Source organism: Paramormyrops kingsleyae, chromosome 8 (genome assembly GCF_048594095.1).
Source record: "Paramormyrops kingsleyae isolate MSU_618 chromosome 8, PKINGS_0.4, whole genome shotgun sequence".
NCBI lineage: Eukaryota > Metazoa > Chordata > Actinopteri > Osteoglossiformes > Mormyridae > Paramormyrops > Paramormyrops kingsleyae.
In genome coordinates, this window is record NC_132804.1 from 6085297 (window position 1) to 6104662 (window position 19366).

The 19366-nt window shown below is 47.7% G+C and overlaps 2 protein-coding genes across 4 annotated transcripts; both read left to right on the plus strand.

The window, feature by feature from the left end:
- The first annotated feature begins 29 nt into the window (after positions 1 to 29).
- On the plus strand, positions 30 to 7279 carry LOC111853418 (F-box only protein 42-like). 3 transcript variants are annotated; one of them, XM_023830263.2, is made up of 10 exons: positions 30 to 605; positions 1501 to 1785; positions 1980 to 2096; positions 2345 to 2479; positions 3180 to 3333; positions 3412 to 3522; positions 3830 to 3926; positions 4516 to 4572; positions 4996 to 5112; positions 5583 to 7279. In XM_023830263.2, the coding sequence occupies exons 2-10, from the start codon at positions 1506 to 1508 to the stop codon at positions 6588 to 6590; spliced, it is 2076 nt and encodes a 691-aa protein (XP_023686031.2). In that variant the 5' UTR covers positions 30 to 605; positions 1501 to 1505; the 3' UTR covers positions 6591 to 7279. The 3 variants fall into 3 exon arrangements, with proteins under 3 accessions (XP_023686031.2, XP_023686023.2, XP_023686041.2); XM_023830255.2 differs by having other exon boundaries at positions 31 to 610; XM_023830273.2 differs by having other exon boundaries at positions 67 to 138.
- A 5676-nt stretch (positions 7280 to 12955) lies between these two features.
- On the plus strand, positions 12956 to 19340 carry slc25a34 (solute carrier family 25 member 34). The gene is made up of 6 exons (XM_023830312.1): positions 12956 to 13092; positions 13680 to 14194; positions 15643 to 15708; positions 17830 to 17982; positions 18142 to 18276; positions 18395 to 19340. Exons 2-6 carry the CDS (start codon positions 13772 to 13774, stop codon positions 18581 to 18583), a joined length of 966 nt encoding a protein of 321 aa, XP_023686080.1. The 5' UTR covers positions 12956 to 13092; positions 13680 to 13771; the 3' UTR covers positions 18584 to 19340.
- The last annotated feature ends 26 nt before the right edge of the window (positions 19341 to 19366 follow it).

Sequence of the window (19366 nt, forward strand, 5' to 3'; positions counted from 1 at the left end):
CCGGAACCGGAAATTCGGCATGCATGACCTTTGCTGAGATACGTAGTCGTGCCAGCCGACATCTCGCTGGTGTGCGTGCGCGCTCCCGAAGTTGTGACGCCATGTATGAGGAAGATGGCTAGTGTGTGTTTTAATACGGTGAGCCCCTGGTGAAATTGAAGAGGGAAGAGGAGAGATAGTGGAGGAGAGGAAGAAGGGAATAGTGAGCCGTAGAGGTGGACGGAAAGGGCCGACAGAACAGTGGAGGGCAGATAAAAGGCGAGCTGCTAAGGTGTTTTTTGAAGGGACCGTAGGTAGCTACGCCGGGCGGACTGCTCTCCATCACAGGTCCCCCTTTACCGGCACATACACGAATTGCTCTGGAGTTTTCATTTTTTAATTTATCTTTTAAAATCCGGAGTGGAGGAGGTTCCACAGTGGTGGTGGAGGAGCTGTCGCCGGCAGTCAGACTCTCACAGAGCCCCCAGGTTACGTGCGACCCCGTATTACCAGGACCAAGGAAAGGGGGCCCTGGTGGAGTCCCTGAAAGAGCCTCGGAGTGGAGAGCGGCGGCGGAGATAGGTGGCCTGGGAGTGTAGCCGGCTAGCTATCCAGCTAGCTTTTGGGTGAGGTGAGAGAGGGATTGAAAATTAGCCGTTTATGTTTCTGTATATACAGACATGCAAATGCCACCGGACAACAGATATATATTGTACGACGGTTTGCATGTAGTGCATTAAAAATCAGTGCGTGTACATTTCCAGGTGTATTTCTCCGAGCGATGTACTTGTCAGCAACTTTAGAGTCTAGTAATTACCGATGTCCGGGTGTGCACCCTAACCCTTTTAATCGATTTGCATTAAAAAGACGCGTTAATTTACATTAATATTCACGTTAACATTTATGTGACAGCAGGAAAAAGTGACCCATTTCTTGTCGCGCGACTTTTAGCATATGAAAGGGTGCAGGCTCGCGGGATTAGAAAACGTTATTGAATCAGAAAGGTATGTAGTAAATATTCAAAGCGTCTAATTGAATGCTTTTCACTTTAATTTATTTGTTAATGTGTTTTTCATCGGCCTGTGGTATGTAACGCCCTTTTTTGAATAGGTGTATCTGTCGCAACTGACGGAGGGCTTATGGGTTGGGCTCTAGTGCTAAACTGTCGCGGGGAAAGAGATCCGATGGCACCGCTTTGGTCGATGATGACCTGCCGTGTGAAGGCAAGGTGTCAACGACTCGTTAGGCCACAGGATGTCAGGGCGATGAGCGTGCTCCCATTCACGCCCATCCTTCCTCCCTCAACTTCTCACCCTTCTTGCGTGTTATTCAATCGCACTTTGCAGGTGTAAGTGCACGTTATTTGCTCGTGCAAACAGGAGTCATGGGGTGCTTTTAAGGCGGGATTGCAAAAAACACGCTATTTAGGCAGTTTTAGTAGCTTATGTTTTTGTCTTTTGTAATATTTGTATTGTTAATTTATGTTATCTTATGTTGTATGTTATCTTCTTTTGCAAATAGGTAACATGTCCTGTTGCTCAGACATTGGGGATGACAGCCCTGTCGCCATGGACACGGAAGAGAGTGGGGCCGGACCAGGGCAGGGCCCTGTAGGACTGGGACAGGGGGACCTCGTGTCTGGGAAAGATGGCGGAGCACTGGACGGCGAGAAGATGGAGGAGACCGGGAGGGTAATGGTGAAACTGCCAGAGGAGGTGCTGGAGTACATTCTATCCTTCCTGTCTCCCTACCAGGAGCACAAGATGGCCGCCCTCGTCTGCAAACAGTGGTACAGACTCATCAAAGGTAACTGTTAGACTGAATATGAAGAGGTAGCTCGAACGTGAGCCAGCAGAATATGCATTGCACGTTTAATCGGTTCGAACCGCCTGCTGTCCACTCATTTACTGCAAGTCTAATATCCCCCTTCTTTAAGTAGAATACCTTCTAACTTCTTGGGCTGACCCCCACCCCCCAAATCTCACCGCCCCCCCTCCCAGGTGTCGCATACCAGTGTTACCACGGCTTCCTGCGAGCTGTCCAGGAGGGCTGTATCCAGTGGGAGAGCCGCACTTTCCCCTACCCTGGGACACCCATCACGCAGCGCTTCTCTCACAGTTAGTTCCCCCCCATACCTGTTCCCCTTGGCCGAGTTTAATCCCATCTCCTTCCCCGCCGACATGTTCACACTCGCTCCGATACTTATTATTTTTTTGTTATTATGAGTTTGATCTTCTTGGTTTTTAGTCTTTGTGGCAATTACTCCATGCTCCCCTCCTACCTCTTCACCTGTCTGACTTTGCCCATGTCATCTGGCTACGTGATGCGTTTCCCCGCACGTCTGACGCATGGATGCGTGTTGCAGGCGCGTGCTACTACGACTTGAACCAGTCCATGTACGTGTTTGGTGGCTGCACCCAGAGCAGCTGCAATGCCGCATTCAATGACCTGTGGAGGCTTGACCTTAACAGCAAGGAGTGGATACGGCCCCTGGCTTCAGGTGGGGTGCTCCGTGACCTTCACCCAGTTCTCCATCCTTCTCTGCAGCCTATTAAGTATTTATTATGTTGCAAAGAAAGCTCTCTTTGTTTCTCGCATCAGAGAGCAAGAAAGCATTGCTGGCTCGATCTTGGCTTTTAAGGCCTTCTGCTGTCATTTGGAATACGTTGTAGATGGGCGCAATATGGGTGACTTCTCTCTTACACTGATCAGTGTTCCTTATTTTTCGCAAAATCATTGAGTTGTTGTAGGCAGGCCACCCATAAGGGATGGAAAAATAGCTGAAACTAACAGGTTTTATTACAGAATAAGTACCAAACAGAAGCACGGGCCAGAGCATGTAGTGTGATGAGACGGATAAAGGGCATGGAGAGAAATGTCAGCGAGCGGCGTGGCCTATGATCCAGGAGGTGAAAAGTCCAGCACAAGCTGTCAGTCCAGCTGACTCTGTTCATGACCTGACCATGTGATTTATCCATCACGGTCAGCTGGGCTGTGCTTTATAACCTGAGGCATCTATGAGCGCTGGGCTAGTGGTGTAGAAGAGAGATCTCAGCAAGCACATGACCTGCAGTTATACTCCTTTTGTCATTTTAAGCCAGACGTGCTGGATTTGCCTGTGTGTACAATCCAATGTGGCTCGTACAGTTCTGTTTTTCAACAAAGACATGCATTTACAAACCCCCCCCCCCCCCATTTAGGTTCCTACCCTTCTCCGAAAGCTGGGGCCACCCTTGTGATATATAAAGATCTGCTAGTTCTTTTTGGGGGCTGGACCCGACCCAGTCCGTACCCACTTCACCAGCCGGAGAGGTTCTTCGACGAAATCCACACCTACTCCCCCTCTAAGAACTGGTGAGTGATCGGCGTGGGGGCGGAGCCAAGCCGAAAGCCCGTTCTGCATGGCCTGACTGACCTGCCGTGTCACCGCAGGTGGAACTGCTTTGTGACGACTCACGGCCCCCCCCCGATGGCGGGACACTCCTCCTCGGTCATTGGCGGCTGCATGGTGGTGTTCGGGGGCTCCCTTGGGGCGCGCCAGATGTAAGCTTTTGTCTCTCTTGCTGCCTTTTACAAACCTCAGGTAGATATGGTGACCAAGACAGGGAATTCGGAAAGACGTTTTCCCACTGGGATCAATAAGTATATCATTATTATTATTGGTATTATTCTTATTGTCATTATTACATTTATTATTGTGCATTTACATATTTCTGTATATGTATCCTCATCCAGCTGTGCAGTACATAGAGTTTTCTGGATTTCCGATTCCCGTTCATATATTTTAATTAATATTGTCGTTTAGTTTTCTCTGTTGTGTTTCACCTGTCTGTTGTCTCACCCCTGCTAGGAGTAATGAGGTCTGGGTTCTGGATCTCGAGCAGTGGTCCTGGTTCAAGCCGTCTGTCTCTGGACCCGCTCCGCACCCCCGGGGGGGACAATCCCAGGTCAGGATGACACCAGCGGCAATGTCCCCGGCGTCGTTGTAGACTAACCCAACCCCCCCCCACCCCGCCCTTCGCTTTCTCGATGAAACTCGCCTGTGAGCTGCCGTGGCCCCCTCAGGTAGCAAAAGCGTTAGTGAGAGCCCCCCTCCCTTCCCCACACACCGCTCCCCCTGCGGGCAAACGGGCCCTCCGTCGCGCGAACTCTGAGAATGTGTGTGAAACCGCTGGGCTTTTGCTGAGGAGCAGGACAGAAACCGTGTGTTATGCTGATGACGAAGCTGTGAATAATTTAACTGCCGGTAATTAGCGGGTGCATCCGGCTGAGGGACGTGTAATCGGGCCCTGGCTGCTTTTAGGGTATTTATACGAGATGCATGGCGGTGCTGCTTGTGGGTTCTGCCAGTTCTGTGCTCCATCACCTTCAGCTGGTGCTGATGCCGATGGTACTGAGGCAGAGATTGTCTGCTCCATGTCCTGGTGCCTGCCGATGACCGAGTTCCAAACAGTATGAAACTACGAAAGTATGGAACATGGGTGCTGGGAAAGTGTCTTTTTGTTGACTGGCTTCTTTCCCTCTCTCCTCCTCCAGATTGTGATTGATGATGAGACGCTGTTGATCCTGGGTGGTTGCGGAGGACCCAATACGGTGCGTGTCCATTACGCCTCTAATGATTTTTAAAATTTTCTTTTTTTGTGAGAGATGAGGAGAGATGGTGCCTTTTTTCTTGTGAGTGTGTGTGGTACGTGATGTTTGCTTTGGATGGGTGCTTGTTGTTCTGTGCTTGTGTGTCTCTGGGTTTGGGGCTGCATGGTGTATCGCTTCACATCGCATGTGTCGGCAACGCTTCCTGTCTGTTGACTCAACTCGTGGTAACATCTTCAAATTATTTGATAAATTCTATTGGTTGATAATAACAGGTTCTGTTTCGCTATAGTTTATTTTGGGTTGTTTTTATCTCCTTTGTTGTTTTATAAATATCTCAGTATTACTCAGGCAAGTTTCACAAATCGCAATGTGATATCGTGCATTTCTTCTAAAAACCTTGTGTCCAACGCTGCTGTTTGGCAGCTGCTTAAGGACGCCTGGCTCCTGCACATGAGCGCCTCCCCGTGGAAGTGGCAGCAATTGCGGGTAGAAAATGATGACCACGGCGCTCCAGAGCTCTGGTGCCACCCGGCCTGCAGGGTAAGTTTCCTAAATGTCGTTGGATCACATGGTCCTCTGGGGCGCACAGATGGTCAAGCTTCCTGCGCCTTCCCAGATCCCTGACATCCCCCTCCACATTTTTGTTTGTGGAGTGTCTGTGGGTCCCCATGGACCGGATTGGGAAACACTGCCTTAAAGTGAAAATGGCGTAGGATCCATTCTGTGTGAAGCTCAGTGTCTTTGGAGGAATCCTGTGCGACACAGGGAGACCAGGGAAGCAGGACTGTGAAGCAACATTCTTATCATAACATATGGAGTGTTTCATATTTAAGCGATTGTTGCGATCAATTCAGAGTAATTCAAAGCCTGCATTCCATCAAGACTGACAGCCACAGTCCATATTTAAATCTTGCAATATTAAATGTGCAGAATGAGTGATGTGTAAGAATTGACCGTAGAATCTTATTTCTAAAAAGAGAATTGTGTTTGCTTGCTGTCGCCCCCTACAGGTGGGGCAGTGTGTGGTGGTCTTCTCCCAAGCCCCCAGTGGGCGCGCCCCACTGAGCCCCAGTCTGAACTCCCGCCCCTCCCCTATCAGCACGACACCGCCCCCCCTGGGCCCCGACTCTCCCTCCCTGCGCTCGCAGTCGCCCGTGCGCGGCTGGGGGGCAGGCGTGGTGCCGGGCACCGATGAAGTGCCCTGCGTGAATGGCCGCTGGGGCGTGCTCCGGCCGCGACCCGCCACCCGGGGGGGTGCCAGAGATGGCAGTCCCTCCCCATCCCAGCAGCTGTCCCCCTCGCGTGGCCCCGACAGCCCCCCCCTGCCCCATCTGCTCAATGGCTTCTCCCAATCTCCCCGTACCAGCCCCTCCCAGATGTCCTCCCCGCCCTCTCGCACGCATTCCCACGCCCCCCCTGACTGTAGCTGGGATTGCCCTGCCCCCCCTGCCTGTGCCTCTGAGCATGGCCATACCAATGGCTTCCACACCCCCCCCCCTGATTCCCCCCGCACGCCTCCGGGAGCCGTGTCGCCTGGAGCTTTGCGGCGCGGCCTGGAGGCCATCAAGGCCCTTACCTCTGCGCCTTCCTCCCTGCCTCAGTCCCAGGCCAGCGGGGGTAGGAGCTCTTCCAGCACGCCCCCTTCCTCCTCGTCCTCCAGCCCGCCGCAGGGCGCCGGGGCGGACGGCCACCCCATCCCCCCAATCGCACGCCGCCTGGCTCACCATCCTCCCCAGAGCCTGAATGTGGGGAAGCCCCTATACCAGTCCCTGAACTGCAAGCCCATGCAGATGTACGTCCTGGACGTGTCACGGGCCAAGGAGCACGGCCTGGTCTCCTGGAAGGTGTTCGGCGGGGGCGGGGGCGTGGCCGTGGTGGGGCCCCCAGAGACCAGCCTCCACACGGTGGTCCAGGGCCGGGGGGAGCTCATCATATTCGGAGGTCTGATGGACAAGAAGCAGAACGTGAAATACTACCCCAAGACCAACGCCTTGTACTTCGTACGTGCAAAGAGATAGGAATGGCGGAGAGGGGCAGACAGAATCGGGACAGTGGTCTCGCTTTGCCTGGGCCTCCGTAATGCTGCTCCCCTGGAACAGGGCATCGTAGCCGGGTTTTCTCCCACACTATATACAAACTCCCCCAGATCCCAAGCCTTTATATCTGCAGCACCTTCTCCCATAGTATTGTAACATATACAGTAAAGAAAAAAAAATCCACAAACCTGCTGGATTTGCTCCCAGTGTGTTCTGGTTATGACTGTTACAATGCCAATACTAATTAGTGATCTGCCACCATCCTTAGTGTGAGAAAGTGACTTCATACCGGAATGCGGAGAAACTCTAGAATCAGTGAAAAAGATGAGAGACTAGAGGATAAATACTATGTTTTTTGTTTTTTTTTTTTAAAAAATGATTTTGTCTGTTTTGTTTGGGGAAAAAAACGCTTTGAAAGTGTACTGTTTACATTGAGGAGTGAGTGTGTGTGTGTGTGAGTGTGAGTGAGAGAGGGAGAAAGTGAAAGAATGAACGTCAGTCAGCCTGTCTGATGTGGGTTTTTAATTCGTCCCGAGGGCATGTGGGAAGAGTGTCATTCTGTACTATAACAGAAGGAAGAATTTTTCCCTTAAGAATACAAGGGAAATTGGAATGAAAGCAGTTGTCAACTTGTTTTTAAAACAAAAAATAAAAGTGAGATTTTAGCGAGAGTTGGCGAGTCACCTCTGAGTCTGTTCCCATTGAAAAGACATGGTTGTGGGTGTTGCCTGCCCTCAGCAGACTATCCCGACACCATGTGTGCAGCGAGCCGTCAGCGTGTGCGTCAGGTGTGTATGGGCCAGACGTCAGGCTGGCTGTGGTTTTGGGACTTGCACACCATTCAAATGCATCAGCTGCAGAGACTGGGAGGGGAGCGGTCGGCTCACGGAGATCACGGAGTCCTCGTGTAGGTGCAGGCTTGTAGCTTGAAGTACACCTCCGATTTAAATGTAACTCCTGGGTGGAACCTGTGAGTGAGTGCGGGGACGACTGAAACCTGCCATCAGGAAATGCCACCTGTAGCTGGAATTGTACCATATTAAGCATTTTCAAACGACAGAACTCGAATGAGTTCTGACAAAAAAAAACTTTCAGAAATCAATATGGCATGAAGACAGTAAATTTACGTGACAGGAACTGACTCGTGTCTTGACAGTTTCCAGCTATTTGGGAGACTGATGGTTAGTCTATTAGACAGTGAGGCAGCGCTGTTTGTTATTTCTGGTTTCCTGAAATTACCCATCCTTCCTGCCTGATTCAGTGATGTGGCAAAGATGGACGTGACACAGAAGCTAAGCCTTTCGGAGGTCTGTCATCTTCAGCTTTCTTTGCTGAATTTGAAAAGCTGTCTGCTTGCTGAAGCACTGTATGGTAAGAAGGTGATGAAGGCTGAGCTTAAGGGCTCTCGCTGGAAGGGGCTTACGATTAAAGGACCTGTGCTTCAGGTGGAGAAACAGAAATAACAGAAAGGAAATAACTTCAAAGCAATCAAATCACAATTACCAATGCAGCTGCAATGGTGTCACTATGTTAAATGCGAGTTAGTGTGTGTGAGCTGTAAAAGAGCTTTGTCAATTGGAACTTTGATGTGTCAGTTTTGAATGCAGCAAGCAGATTCCCAACAAAGCCAAAGAGTTGGTACATCTGTCACAAAAAACTATAAAATTCGTTTGTGGGTACAACACCCCTTTGGTTTCAATCTGAAAGTGAAAGATGGAATTTGTGGCAGGACTGCCATTCAGAAACCAAGACCAACACACAAAGCCACCTGACCTGCACCGTCAAGAAGTGGAACAAAATGATATTGTCTAATAAGTTACCTCTCACCCTGTTTTCTACATACAGATGGACTGATGTTTTGAGAAAACCAACTGTACAGCATAATTGAGATTTATAAATGGCAAGGATAGCAATTTTGATGGAGTAATTATGTGTGATGTTTGCTTTGGGGGTCATATGACAGCTCAGGAAGGACATTCTGTTGGACCAACTTCACTATATGATGCAAATTCTACCAGCTCATGGTGTGACTATAATCCAACATGCTAATGCCCCCCATTCACACTTCAAACTCAAGAGTGGTTCCATGGACCAGTGTTTCCCAACCCAGTCCTCGGGGAACCCCGGACAGTCCACGTTTTTGCTTCCTCTCACCCCCTAGCGTACCTGTACCAGGTATTCGGTGTTCCTGATTGGCTGGGAGCTGGGAGGGAGCAAAAACGTAGACTGTGTTGGGAAACACTGCCATGAACACCTGGATAAAGCCAAGGAGCCTCCAAAAGAATCAGACCTAAACATCAATGACCTTTATTAGAAGTGTTAAAGCACAGAGTGTGAAGTAGGTTTTCATTTTCTGGGGGCATTTTGGTCCAATATGCCGTTACACACAGTTCTGGAGACGTATAACGGCATTCTAAGGAAGACAGAAAGGCAGAATGTGGCTCTACTCCATAGCAGGCCCTTGATATCTTAAATGATAACTAAACCGCCAGTAATTAAGGTAGAAATAAGATTTATTAGCCCACGTGGGTATCGGGGTGATTCATCATCACTTACTGATTTAACCCATTTTCTGTTGGACATTTAGAGCCAACAGAAGGGATGCAGCTGAGTGAAAAGTGGAACAAGACTCAATGGTACCTTGAGATTTTGTGAAGAATGTATTCATATCACATTTAATACTATGACTGCAAACCTATGAAGATCAATACCACTGACATATGGAAGCAACGTCACTAACTGTCATTTGATTTGTTACTATCATAAAATGTTTGGTATTAATGTATATTAAGGCTGTTAAGGTGTGTTAAGATGTTAAGCTATACTTACAAGCTGCTTATGAATGCATTATGAAGGTGCACTGAATGTTCTATGAATGCATTATGAAGGTGTACTGAATGTTCTATGAATGCATTATGAAGGTGTACTGAATGTTCTATGAATGAATTATAATATATTTCGAAGGTGCAGTTCATGTGAAGTCATACCCAACAAAACCACTCTGTACCCATTGTTCATGATTGCTACTTGCCAAATTGGACTGAAGGCTATGAATGCAGTACATGGGTAAGATGTCACCCACTTTCTTTGGGGGCATGAAGTCGAAGCATGTTTATACATTATTACGATACCAAATTTGAATTGTAATTTAAATGTATACATTAATGAAAAATGAGACAATTTAAGTGAATGGAAAAGTCTGACTAAATTACATAACAGTTTAAAATGTATCATCATTGAGCTTAAAATCTGCTAGAACCTGACTGACCACACATGTTATTACAGCTATTTAACAAACAGCTGAAACCCAACACTGAGTCTTAAATGCTTACATATTTGGTTACTGTATAATTTACATGGTGTTCAATGGAGGCTAGCTAATAAACAGCTGAGCTAGACCAAAAGCCGGGCTCATGTTGCGAATCACTGGCCAGGATGACCACGGAAGTTTGGGAAATTCATGAGACTCTTGCTAGTGATCCATAATCATGAAATAAACACATCACTAAAATACATCCATCCAACCATGTTCCGCACCTGCTGGTCCTGTGCAGGGCCTGGAGCCTATCCCTGAAGCTATGGGCGCAAGGCAGGGAATAAACCAGGATGGGGCGCGAACCCATCACAGTGCATGCACACCATTCATATCTACGGACAATCTGGTAACTCCATTTCACCTTAGTATGTTGTTGGACTGTGGGGTAAAACAGCAGATATAAAATCCATGACGACACACGGAGAACCTGCAAATTCCACAAACGGAGCCAGCGGTGGAAAGCACATTAATAACTATGACATGATACATTTTCATTATTGCCCTTATGGTTCATACGGCTGCATAGTCGTGCAACTCCCTGTTACACCACGAGATGGCACTGTGCTCGACTGTGAGACAGGTATTTGTCATAGGGTGATTGGATTTTTTTTAATCTCCATAATGACGTGCAACGTTCGCAACTGCACACTTTGGGTAGTTGAATATTTACTTAAGCCGATAAGCTCTTATTTTCTGCTTCCACAACCTTTAGTTGCGGCTTTATGATTTCACACAGCTCGTGCAGTCGGGCTGACATCGCCTACATCACGGCCCAGCAGTGAAATTTGAAACCAGGTAATAAGGGCCGCATTTATATTACTTAAGTAAAATGAATTGTTAATTCTAAAAATGAAAGTAATACATTAATTTTATTGAATTTCAATAGAGATGAAGGAGAATAAGACAAGAAAAATCTTTAATCTGGTAGTCTGTTAGCCTTCAACAACCATGTGGTTATATCATCCACACCTTCCTGGGTTCTTGGACCTGGCTGGTCAACCCCGCCCCCCCAACCCTCCTGAACTATGTAATCACCCAGCCCCCCATCCACGCCAATGGAAAACCGACCAGCCCCCACAGAAATGCTTATTCAATTCCTCTGGCCTCCAGTAGTTCCTACCCGCTAGGCATCTGACTTTCAGTTCCTCTCACCCGGCATTCAGGCACTGTTACTCTGCACCCGCTGTATCCCTGCACAAGAGATTATGTAACATGACTTGGAAATGGACTTTTGCAGTAACATGCAGTGATGTTTCTACTTCCTACTTCTGCCAGGGTTTCTTTGTATTACCTCAGCATGACTCAGGGAAAAGAATTAATCATCCCTCACTTCCCGCTAAGTTTTTTCCAGAACAGTCTTGGGAAAATTCTTGGGGATGTGTCTCATTTGAGAATCGGCTCTGCTTGTAAGATTCAAGATCCAATTCTTGATTGTCATTGCATGTGACAGCACACCAAGATTGGGATGGCAGCTCCAGAGAGGTGCGGCTACAAGACAGGACAAGATATGAGACATTTAGCAATACCTACACATATTCTGCAAACTGAATTCAGGAGATTACTTAGATTGTAGGCAAGCCTGCCGTGTTTGCTTAGCACGTAGCCAGGTTCTGATAGAGTAATGTTACTGCTTAACATCTGGGTGTAGAGAGCAGGAACCCCGATCAAACAACAAAAAAACTTTAATACATCATGTGTATTGCCACTGAACCATGTAAATATCTGCAGACCCTTATGCTTCACATTGCTGTCATGCACGAGGGTGTTCACCGTCAGTTTGAAAAATGGTTTGGCTGAGTGAAGCTGAGAAAATCATTGGCTGTCAGCAGCCAACACCCGATTACCGGCAGGGCAAATAGGAGACATCACCCAGGGAAAATTCTCCTTTTCACAACTGACATTTTACTCCCTTGGTCTAATTGCACTATTGGATCAATACAAGAGTGACCAACTGTTGTTTTCTCCACCATCATTCTGTTCTGGATTTGCGGAACACTGTTCCACACTTACTGGGTTTTGTTGCACCTGTAAACATTTTTGCAAATGACGTCATTTACTGTCTTAAGACGTCTTGCACTGTGTTCTGTAAATCTGTAATTTCTGTTGTATTCTTAGTTTTTCACATATATATTCTGTGAAGCATTTTTCCGTGTGTCTTGTAATTTTCTCCTGTAATTCATGTTTGGCACGGGACCACAATATTCGAACATACTGGCAATGAAGTGTCTGAGTTCTGGCTTCTTCGGGGCCACCTTAATTAGTGATGGCTCAACATTTCCAAGGAAACTGTACTTCACACTAATGAGCAAGGATTTTGACTTGACTTGGCTTGACAAGCATCTAACAAGCAGGCTCAGTGAAGTGCCCGATCTAGTACCTATACATCTATACGGACGTGCTCGCACACAAATAGCGTTGCGTAAGCAATGCTCATGCAAGCGTGTCCTTTCTTCCACAAACAACCAGGATTTCCCAAAAGGCAGACAGAAGCTACTAAATGAAGTGACACGAGATCAACTGTAGGAATTATATATAACATATTGAACATAACTTCTGGTGTCATTATACACATCATGCAGATGGCCGCAAAGGGCTGAGCGTAAGGGATGACTTGGTCACAGCCATGGAGAAACTGAGGTCTGTAAATGGCTGTGATTTCAAAGTCCTTCGGAAGGAGGAGACAAAACAATGATCGGGATTAATGTTGAACCTTTCTCAGAGTGTCTGGCCATCTGGTGCCAGATAACAACAAAAGATAGAAAACCCATTTCTGGTGTTTGTATCAGAGAACCTGCAATCTTAATAATAACCCGCAAATTCATAATAATTCCTACTGACGTAGGTTTACAGGGATCTTCTTTTTCACTGAAACTAGCGTGGTCACTGACGACATCTGACCCGGTTACCTCCTCATTTAGCCTTTATTCCACCGCCCCCCCCCCCTTCGCCCCAAGCACCCCCGGCACGCAGTTACCCACGGGGTAACCGAGCGAGGGACGGTGGGAGAAGCTGATTGGACTAGAGCAGGGAAGGCGTGGATGGGGCTGGCATGCGATTGGCTGCCGGCCGAATCCACGGGCAGGTCCCGCACAATGGACTCGGCTGCCGAGGACAGTGTTTATCAGTGCTGACTTTGAGCAGTGGGAAAAAAGTAGAGGACTCAAGAAAGTGAGTATTTCTCTTGCGTTTTAAATTATAACATGCAAAGTATCGTGGGTTTCCTGCTCGGCTTGACGCGGCGTCCTTCATCCCTTATTTGTTTTGACGTGTTTAATATCGTGCGCGGCTTGTTTATGTGTGCAGGTGCCGCGGTGCCGCTGCACTGTTTGCATTCTGAATTGGTTCATGTGCCTGTTATTCATGCGCTTTGACATCGCAGATCAAAGCCGTGCAGGTGCAGTGTGGACTGTAAGGGGGGCGCGAGCCGTGTGCAGTGTGCTGCCTGTGCACTGGATGATCCCTTCAGTCTCTCTCTGAGGCTTCGCAAACCCTCAGAGTCCCCCGCCCCGTTTACCGTGACAGCAGATGGAGAGGCCGGTTAGGACATCAGCTCTACATTTCCTTGTCACGGCGGTCACAGTGACAAACTTTTGCACAGTTGCCGCGGGGTTATTTAATGCGGCAGTATTGATTCGAACAGATGCGGATGGGTGCTTTCATACCAAGAAATGCATTAGAAGTTCCTTTGCGTTTCCATGACAGCTGCTAACGCTCTCCATTGTACCTGTCCCCCCCCCCCACATTTGCCCATTTAGCGCCCAGCAATGAGTGGAAGGCAGTGAGGAGCAGCACACTGACCCAGAGTCAGTGACACTTCAGGGACAGGAAAACCCTTCTGGGACCCACGATGCCTGTGCCCCACCTTCTGGAGTATCCGGCCCAGCCAGGCGGCCCACAGGCACTGTGTCTCCCCCTGGATTTTGCGCTGGGAGCCCTGGCGTGTTGCGGGGCCTGTGTGTTCACCAACCCACTGGAGGTGGTGAAGACGCGGCTGCAGCTGCAGGGAGAGCTGCGTGCCCGGGGGTCCTACCCGCGGCATTACCGCGGGGCCCTGCAGGCCCTCTGGCTGGTGGGCCGCACCGACGGGCTCCGCGGCCTGCAGAAGGGGCTGTCGGCCGGGCTGCTCTATCAGGCCTGCATGAACGGGGTCCGCCTGGGCTTCTACTCCTACGCCGAGGCAGCAGGGCTGACGGCAGGCCCTGGGGGCAGCCTGCTGGTGGGGGCCACTGCCGGGGCACTGGGGGCCTTCGTGGCGTCACCCGCTTACCTGGTGAGTCCCTGCGGAATCTGGGTGGGAGACGTGGCACCTGACCGTGCGAGGGGCTCACTTTTAGGAAGTGCAGTTAATGTACAATTTGAATGGAATCAGGTTTTACCAAAAGATCCAGTTGATCTTTATTGTCACTGGATTCATTGGGGAAGTTTGTGTTTTTTGTTTATATTCAGCATATTATGATATGAAGGGTAGCACAGTGAATTGCAGTTTGGCCTCAGCTGTGCAGATACACTGTCCTCACTATTGTTTTGCCTGGACACTCAGATCAATTAATGGCTCTGATTTAGCCTGTGTGTGTGTGTGTGTGTGTGTGTGTGTGTGTGATAAAAACCTGTTATTTTGACATTGTGGGGCCTGCGTGAGGGAAAACTCAGCTTTATAGAAATCTGTGACGAGTAAAATTGGATACTTATGATTAAGGTTAGGGCTGAGTAGGTATGTAGGTTGTCATTGCTGGGATTAGGGATTTTCCCGTAGAAATGAATGGACGGTCACCACAAAGATTATAATACAAAAGCGTGTGTGTCCGTGTGTGTGAGTGCATGTGTGTGTGTGCGTGTTAGCGCCCTGTCAACCCCATTTACAGTGTAGCTGTCTTTTGCCACATCTTTCCTATTATCAGCTGTCATATATAACTTTGAATTGTCACACCCCTTGTGATTCTCATGTTGTATTTTTTACCTTTTAAACCCGTACCAGACAGCAGCATTGGATTAATTTGAAAGCAGGACTGTTTATCATGTGAATCATGTGAATGTGCTCAGCCAGTAGCATCTCCTCTCAGCCAGTACCTCTCCTCTGATAGTCTGATGACCGGATTCTTCTCCTGGATGGGTGCTTTTTTGCGAAAGCGACTCAGAATATCCCTGAACTGCCGCTGCTTACTTTGCCTCCTGTGTCTGTGCAGCCATTCTGCATGACCTTGCAGCTCCTATTGCGTCCTGGCTCTGTTCATTGGAGTGCTGTAATATATCCCAGCTCTCCCTAGAATGCCCCCCACCCCTTTATAAAGTCCCCTTCCTTTGAGGGATCGGTGGTGGTGGTGGGGGGGGGGGGGGTGATGATGGCTGGGTGGCTATTTTAGCTGCTGTCTGCAAATGGGTCACAGAGACGCTTCTCTGTTTTTTGGCTCTGAGACTTTGAGTCCGATTTCAGATGCATGGAGGCTGAATACGTGGGATTTAAGGCCGGCTTATCATGAGCGACTGAGATGCTGACTCCGGCGGAGATAGATAACGTGGTAAAAAGAGAGTTCAGCTCCTGCAGGGGAAGAGCCGCTTTCTCTTATATCCACAATAGAGGTTTTTGGGTAATGAATCGCTGACTCCTGTTTGGCTTTGAGCAGGACCTTTTAGAGGTTGAGTCCCTTCACAATGGCTTCCTCTGTTCCTGCGGGGGTGTATGAGGATTTTTTTTACAGAGTTGTTGCCTCGTCTTTGCAGGTGAAGACCCATCTCCAGGCCCAGGCGGTGGAAGCCATTGCTGTTGGCCACCAACACAACCACCAGGTGAGGCGGGGAGTGAGTGTGTTTTCTTATTAACTGTGTCAAATTCAGCAGCGTGAAAACGTGTGACATTCCAGGGCATTTTCTCCACGTAGTTCCCTCTTGAGGCTTCCCTTGATTTGAATCCGCCATGTGACTTGGTGATTCTTTGAGTCACCTTCCTGTCACGGGGTCTCTTGCGTCTGATATGGCAGATTCCGCTGAGCTCGGAGTTTCCGCCGATCCCGGGACTGTGTGTGTGTCTGGCTCTCCCTGGGTGGGTGTGTGTCTTGTCGTGGGATGAGCACACATGGATTTGTGAGTATGCGCATTTGTCGGTGTTCGAATGCTTCTCGTTCACGTGACAGCTGTCCAGTGGCTTGGTGGCTTCGTAACGGACGACCAATCAGTGATAAGAAAGAAACACTGAGGCTAAATTTACTTAGTAATAGTCACCAAAGTTATGTATAGTATCTGGCAAGTTGTACAGCTGTACTTGAAAAGGTGTTTCAGGAGTTTATTATTTTCAAGACCTGCTTAAGTGTATAAAACCGACAGCAACTAAAAAAGGCAACAAAATATCAAAAACACAACTTTCTGAATATCTGTACTGAAATCCACCAGTTACAAATGCCCCATTTTGCTTGCTATTATATTACATATCAGAAATAATGAGTCATTTTCTCGGACTGTCGAAGAATTTCTGTTTGATAAATATGGAAAACGGTGACATCTTGTGGCGAAAATGGGTATGTCATATTGCTGTGCAACTTCGATTGTTTTTTTTTGTCATGGGTCGCCCCCAAATTCCACCCAATTATCCAATACAGGAGCGGAAGGTTTAAAATACATTATATTTGAATTTTTTGAATTACGAAACCATGTAACATTGCATACTCAGCATATTCAGTAGTGTAGATGTAATAAACGCAACTTATAAACCCACACTCTGGATTTGTAATATGATCACTCAGCTTCTCCACATCCACATTCAGCCTCAGTGTTTGCCATTTCAGATTGTGCTTTTCAGGCTAAACCAGTGCCCCCTGCAAGCCCGAGATGGTCCACATTTTTGCTCTTTCCTATCTGTGTTCAGCCGGAAAAGTATCTTAAGGCGGACAGAGAAGAGCTGCTTCACTATATATTCAGGTACATAAAGGCGTAAATATATAATTAGCTATTTAAGGCTCTAAGGATTAACTCTTGCTTGGAAGGGAAACGACGTCACCAAGGATAAATAGCATTTCATAGTTGTGGGTGGTATGAAGATAGCATTGATGGTATGAAGATGGCGGTTGATGGATAGCATTGATGGTATGAAGATGGCGGTTGATGGATAGCATTGATGGTATGAAGATGGCGGTTGATGGATAGCATTGATGGTATGAAGATGGCGGTTGATGGATAGCATTGATGGTATGAAGATAGCGGTTGATGGATAGCATTGATGGTATGAAGATGGCGGTTGATGGATAGCATTGATGGTATGAAGATAGCGGTTGATGGATAGCATTGATGGTATGAAGATAGCGGTTGATGGATAGCATTGATGGTATGAAGATGGCGGTTGATGGATAGCATTGATGGTATGAAGATAGCGGTTGATGGATAGCATTGATGGTATGAAGATGGCGGTTGATGGATAGCATTGATGGTATGAAGATGGCGGTTGATGGATAGCATTGATGGTATGAAGATGGCGGTTGATGGATAATATTGATGGTATGAAGATAGCGGTTGATGGATAGCATTGATGGTATGAAGATGGCGGTTGATGGATAGCATTGATGGTATGAAGATGGCGGTTGATGGATAGCATTGATGGTATGAAGATGGCGGTTGATGGATAGCATTGATGGTATGAAGATGGCGGTTGATGGATAGCATTTCTGCTCATATGTGCCCTCAGTGTCATTTTGGTTTCCTCCAGCTGTCTAAAAACAAGCCGTTAGGTGAATCGCCATCTTTAGATTCTAGTTGTATGTATGTGTGTGCCCTGTGATAGACGGGCATCCTGCCCAGCGTGAGCTCTGGCTTTCCTGGGATACAGTCCAGACTCTCTCTAATCCTGTACTAGATATGCAGTTGGAAGACGGATGGATTTCATATAAAATTGGTTCTGTCCTCCCCCTTTGTGTCCTCTAGGGGGTGTCGAGTGCATTTGCCACCATTTACCGGCGAGAAGGCGTGATCGGGCTGTGGAGAGGTGTGAACGGGGCAGTGCCCAGGGTCATGGTGGGGTCGGCATCGCAGCTTGCCACTTTCAGTTCTGCCAAAGACTGGGTCCTGCAGACTCAGGTGAGACGTGAAAAGGGGGCGGGGAAACTCACCAAAACGTAAACCCTGATTGGTGGTACATCTACATTCCATCTACAATAGATAATACATTAATTCAAGCTAATGATAGATTTCCCACAGCTAAATACTTATGTCCATAATAATATACTCTTGTTACAGTGCTTCAGTCCACACAGCTGGCTGATTGCTTTGACAGCTGCCACTATCAGTGGAATCGCTGTGACATTCACAATGACTCCATTTGATGTCATTAGCACACGACTATATAACCAGCCTGTGGATGAGCTGCGAAGGGTGAGAAATTCTACACTCTTGCCTGTCACAACCTGTTGTCCAAAAAGAAATGTGATTCTTTTTATTAAAACCATTATTTTACATTAAAATGACAACAGTTCTCTTGCCTGTCCTCTAGGGGCGCCTGTACAGTGGCTTCGTGGACTGCTTACTGAAAGTGTGTCAGACTGAGGGGCCTTTGGGCCTCTATAAGGGTATGGGTCCGGTGTTCCTGCGCCTGGCCCCCCATACCGTCCTCAGCATGCTGTTCTGGGACCTGATGAGGCAGCGAGCCTTTCAGTACTACGAGAATCCCGAACGCGACTGAGGGCGGTGTTCTGGAGCGCATGCGCACTGGGCAGGAGTATCGACTGAGACGTGAAGCGGTGGTCCGGGATGGGGGGAGGTTGGGTAAATGAATAGGGATCAAATAACAGGGGTAGTTTGAGTATCGATGTAGGGTTTGAAGATGCAGAGAGATCGTAATAGATGTTAAGACTGCCCGTGATTTAGTAGTTTCCCGTAAAACCGGTCAGATAGACTCCAATCAAGTGGAACTCCGGTTCATTGCACTTAATACATAATGTAGCGTTAACTTTTGATACCAAACATTTTCAGTTACCGCGAATAATGTTACGCTAGTAGCTGGGCTTTAAAGTGTGGTGTCAAAATAAGTTTAGTTCGTTTTGACGAAACTAACTTAGTAACATTAAGAAAGGTTTATTATATGCCAGAGATTAACATTTTAAAATGTTCTGTTAAATAGAACATTTTAATTCTGACGGTTTTCCTGGACAGAGCCAGTGCAGGAAAGCTGATAATGCTGATGATGAAAGCTGGAGATCGTTGTAATTCTCCATGTTTCAGCTTTTTGAAATGTTCTCCAACATCGATCAGCCCGCCCCCCGGGGCTTTGGGCTGAACACTAACCTCTGACCCAGCACACGGGTGTGTCTCATGTTATTATGGGATGCCGGAAATCTGCAATAGGCCTAATCCGCGTGCCTGTTTGTTCGTATTGTGTGTATCTGTAGTCGGACTTTCCCAAATGCCATTTAATAATAAAACATCAAATGAACTCGAAAGGATCGTTGCACTTTTTATTGTAATG

Coding starts and splice junctions, on each gene's coding strand:
- slc25a34 (XM_023830312.1), top strand. CDS start 13,772: ATGCCTGTGCCCCACCTTCTGGAGTATCCGGCCCAGCCAGGCGGCCCA. Junction 14,195..15,642: donor TGGCGTCACCCGCTTACCTG/GTGAGTCCCTGC, acceptor TCGTCTTTGCAG/GTGAAGACCCATCTCCAGGC. Junction 17,983..18,141: donor ACTGGGTCCTGCAGACTCAG/GTGAGACGTGAA, acceptor CTCTTGTTACAG/TGCTTCAGTCCACACAGCTG.
- LOC111853418 (XM_023830263.2), top strand. CDS start 1,506: ATGTCCTGTTGCTCAGACATTGGGGATGACAGCCCTGTCGCCATGGAC. Junction 2,480..3,179: donor GATACGGCCCCTGGCTTCAG/GTGGGGTGCTCC, acceptor CCCCCCATTTAG/GTTCCTACCCTTCTCCGAAA. Junction 4,573..4,995: donor GTTGCGGAGGACCCAATACG/GTGCGTGTCCAT, acceptor GCTGTTTGGCAG/CTGCTTAAGGACGCCTGGCT.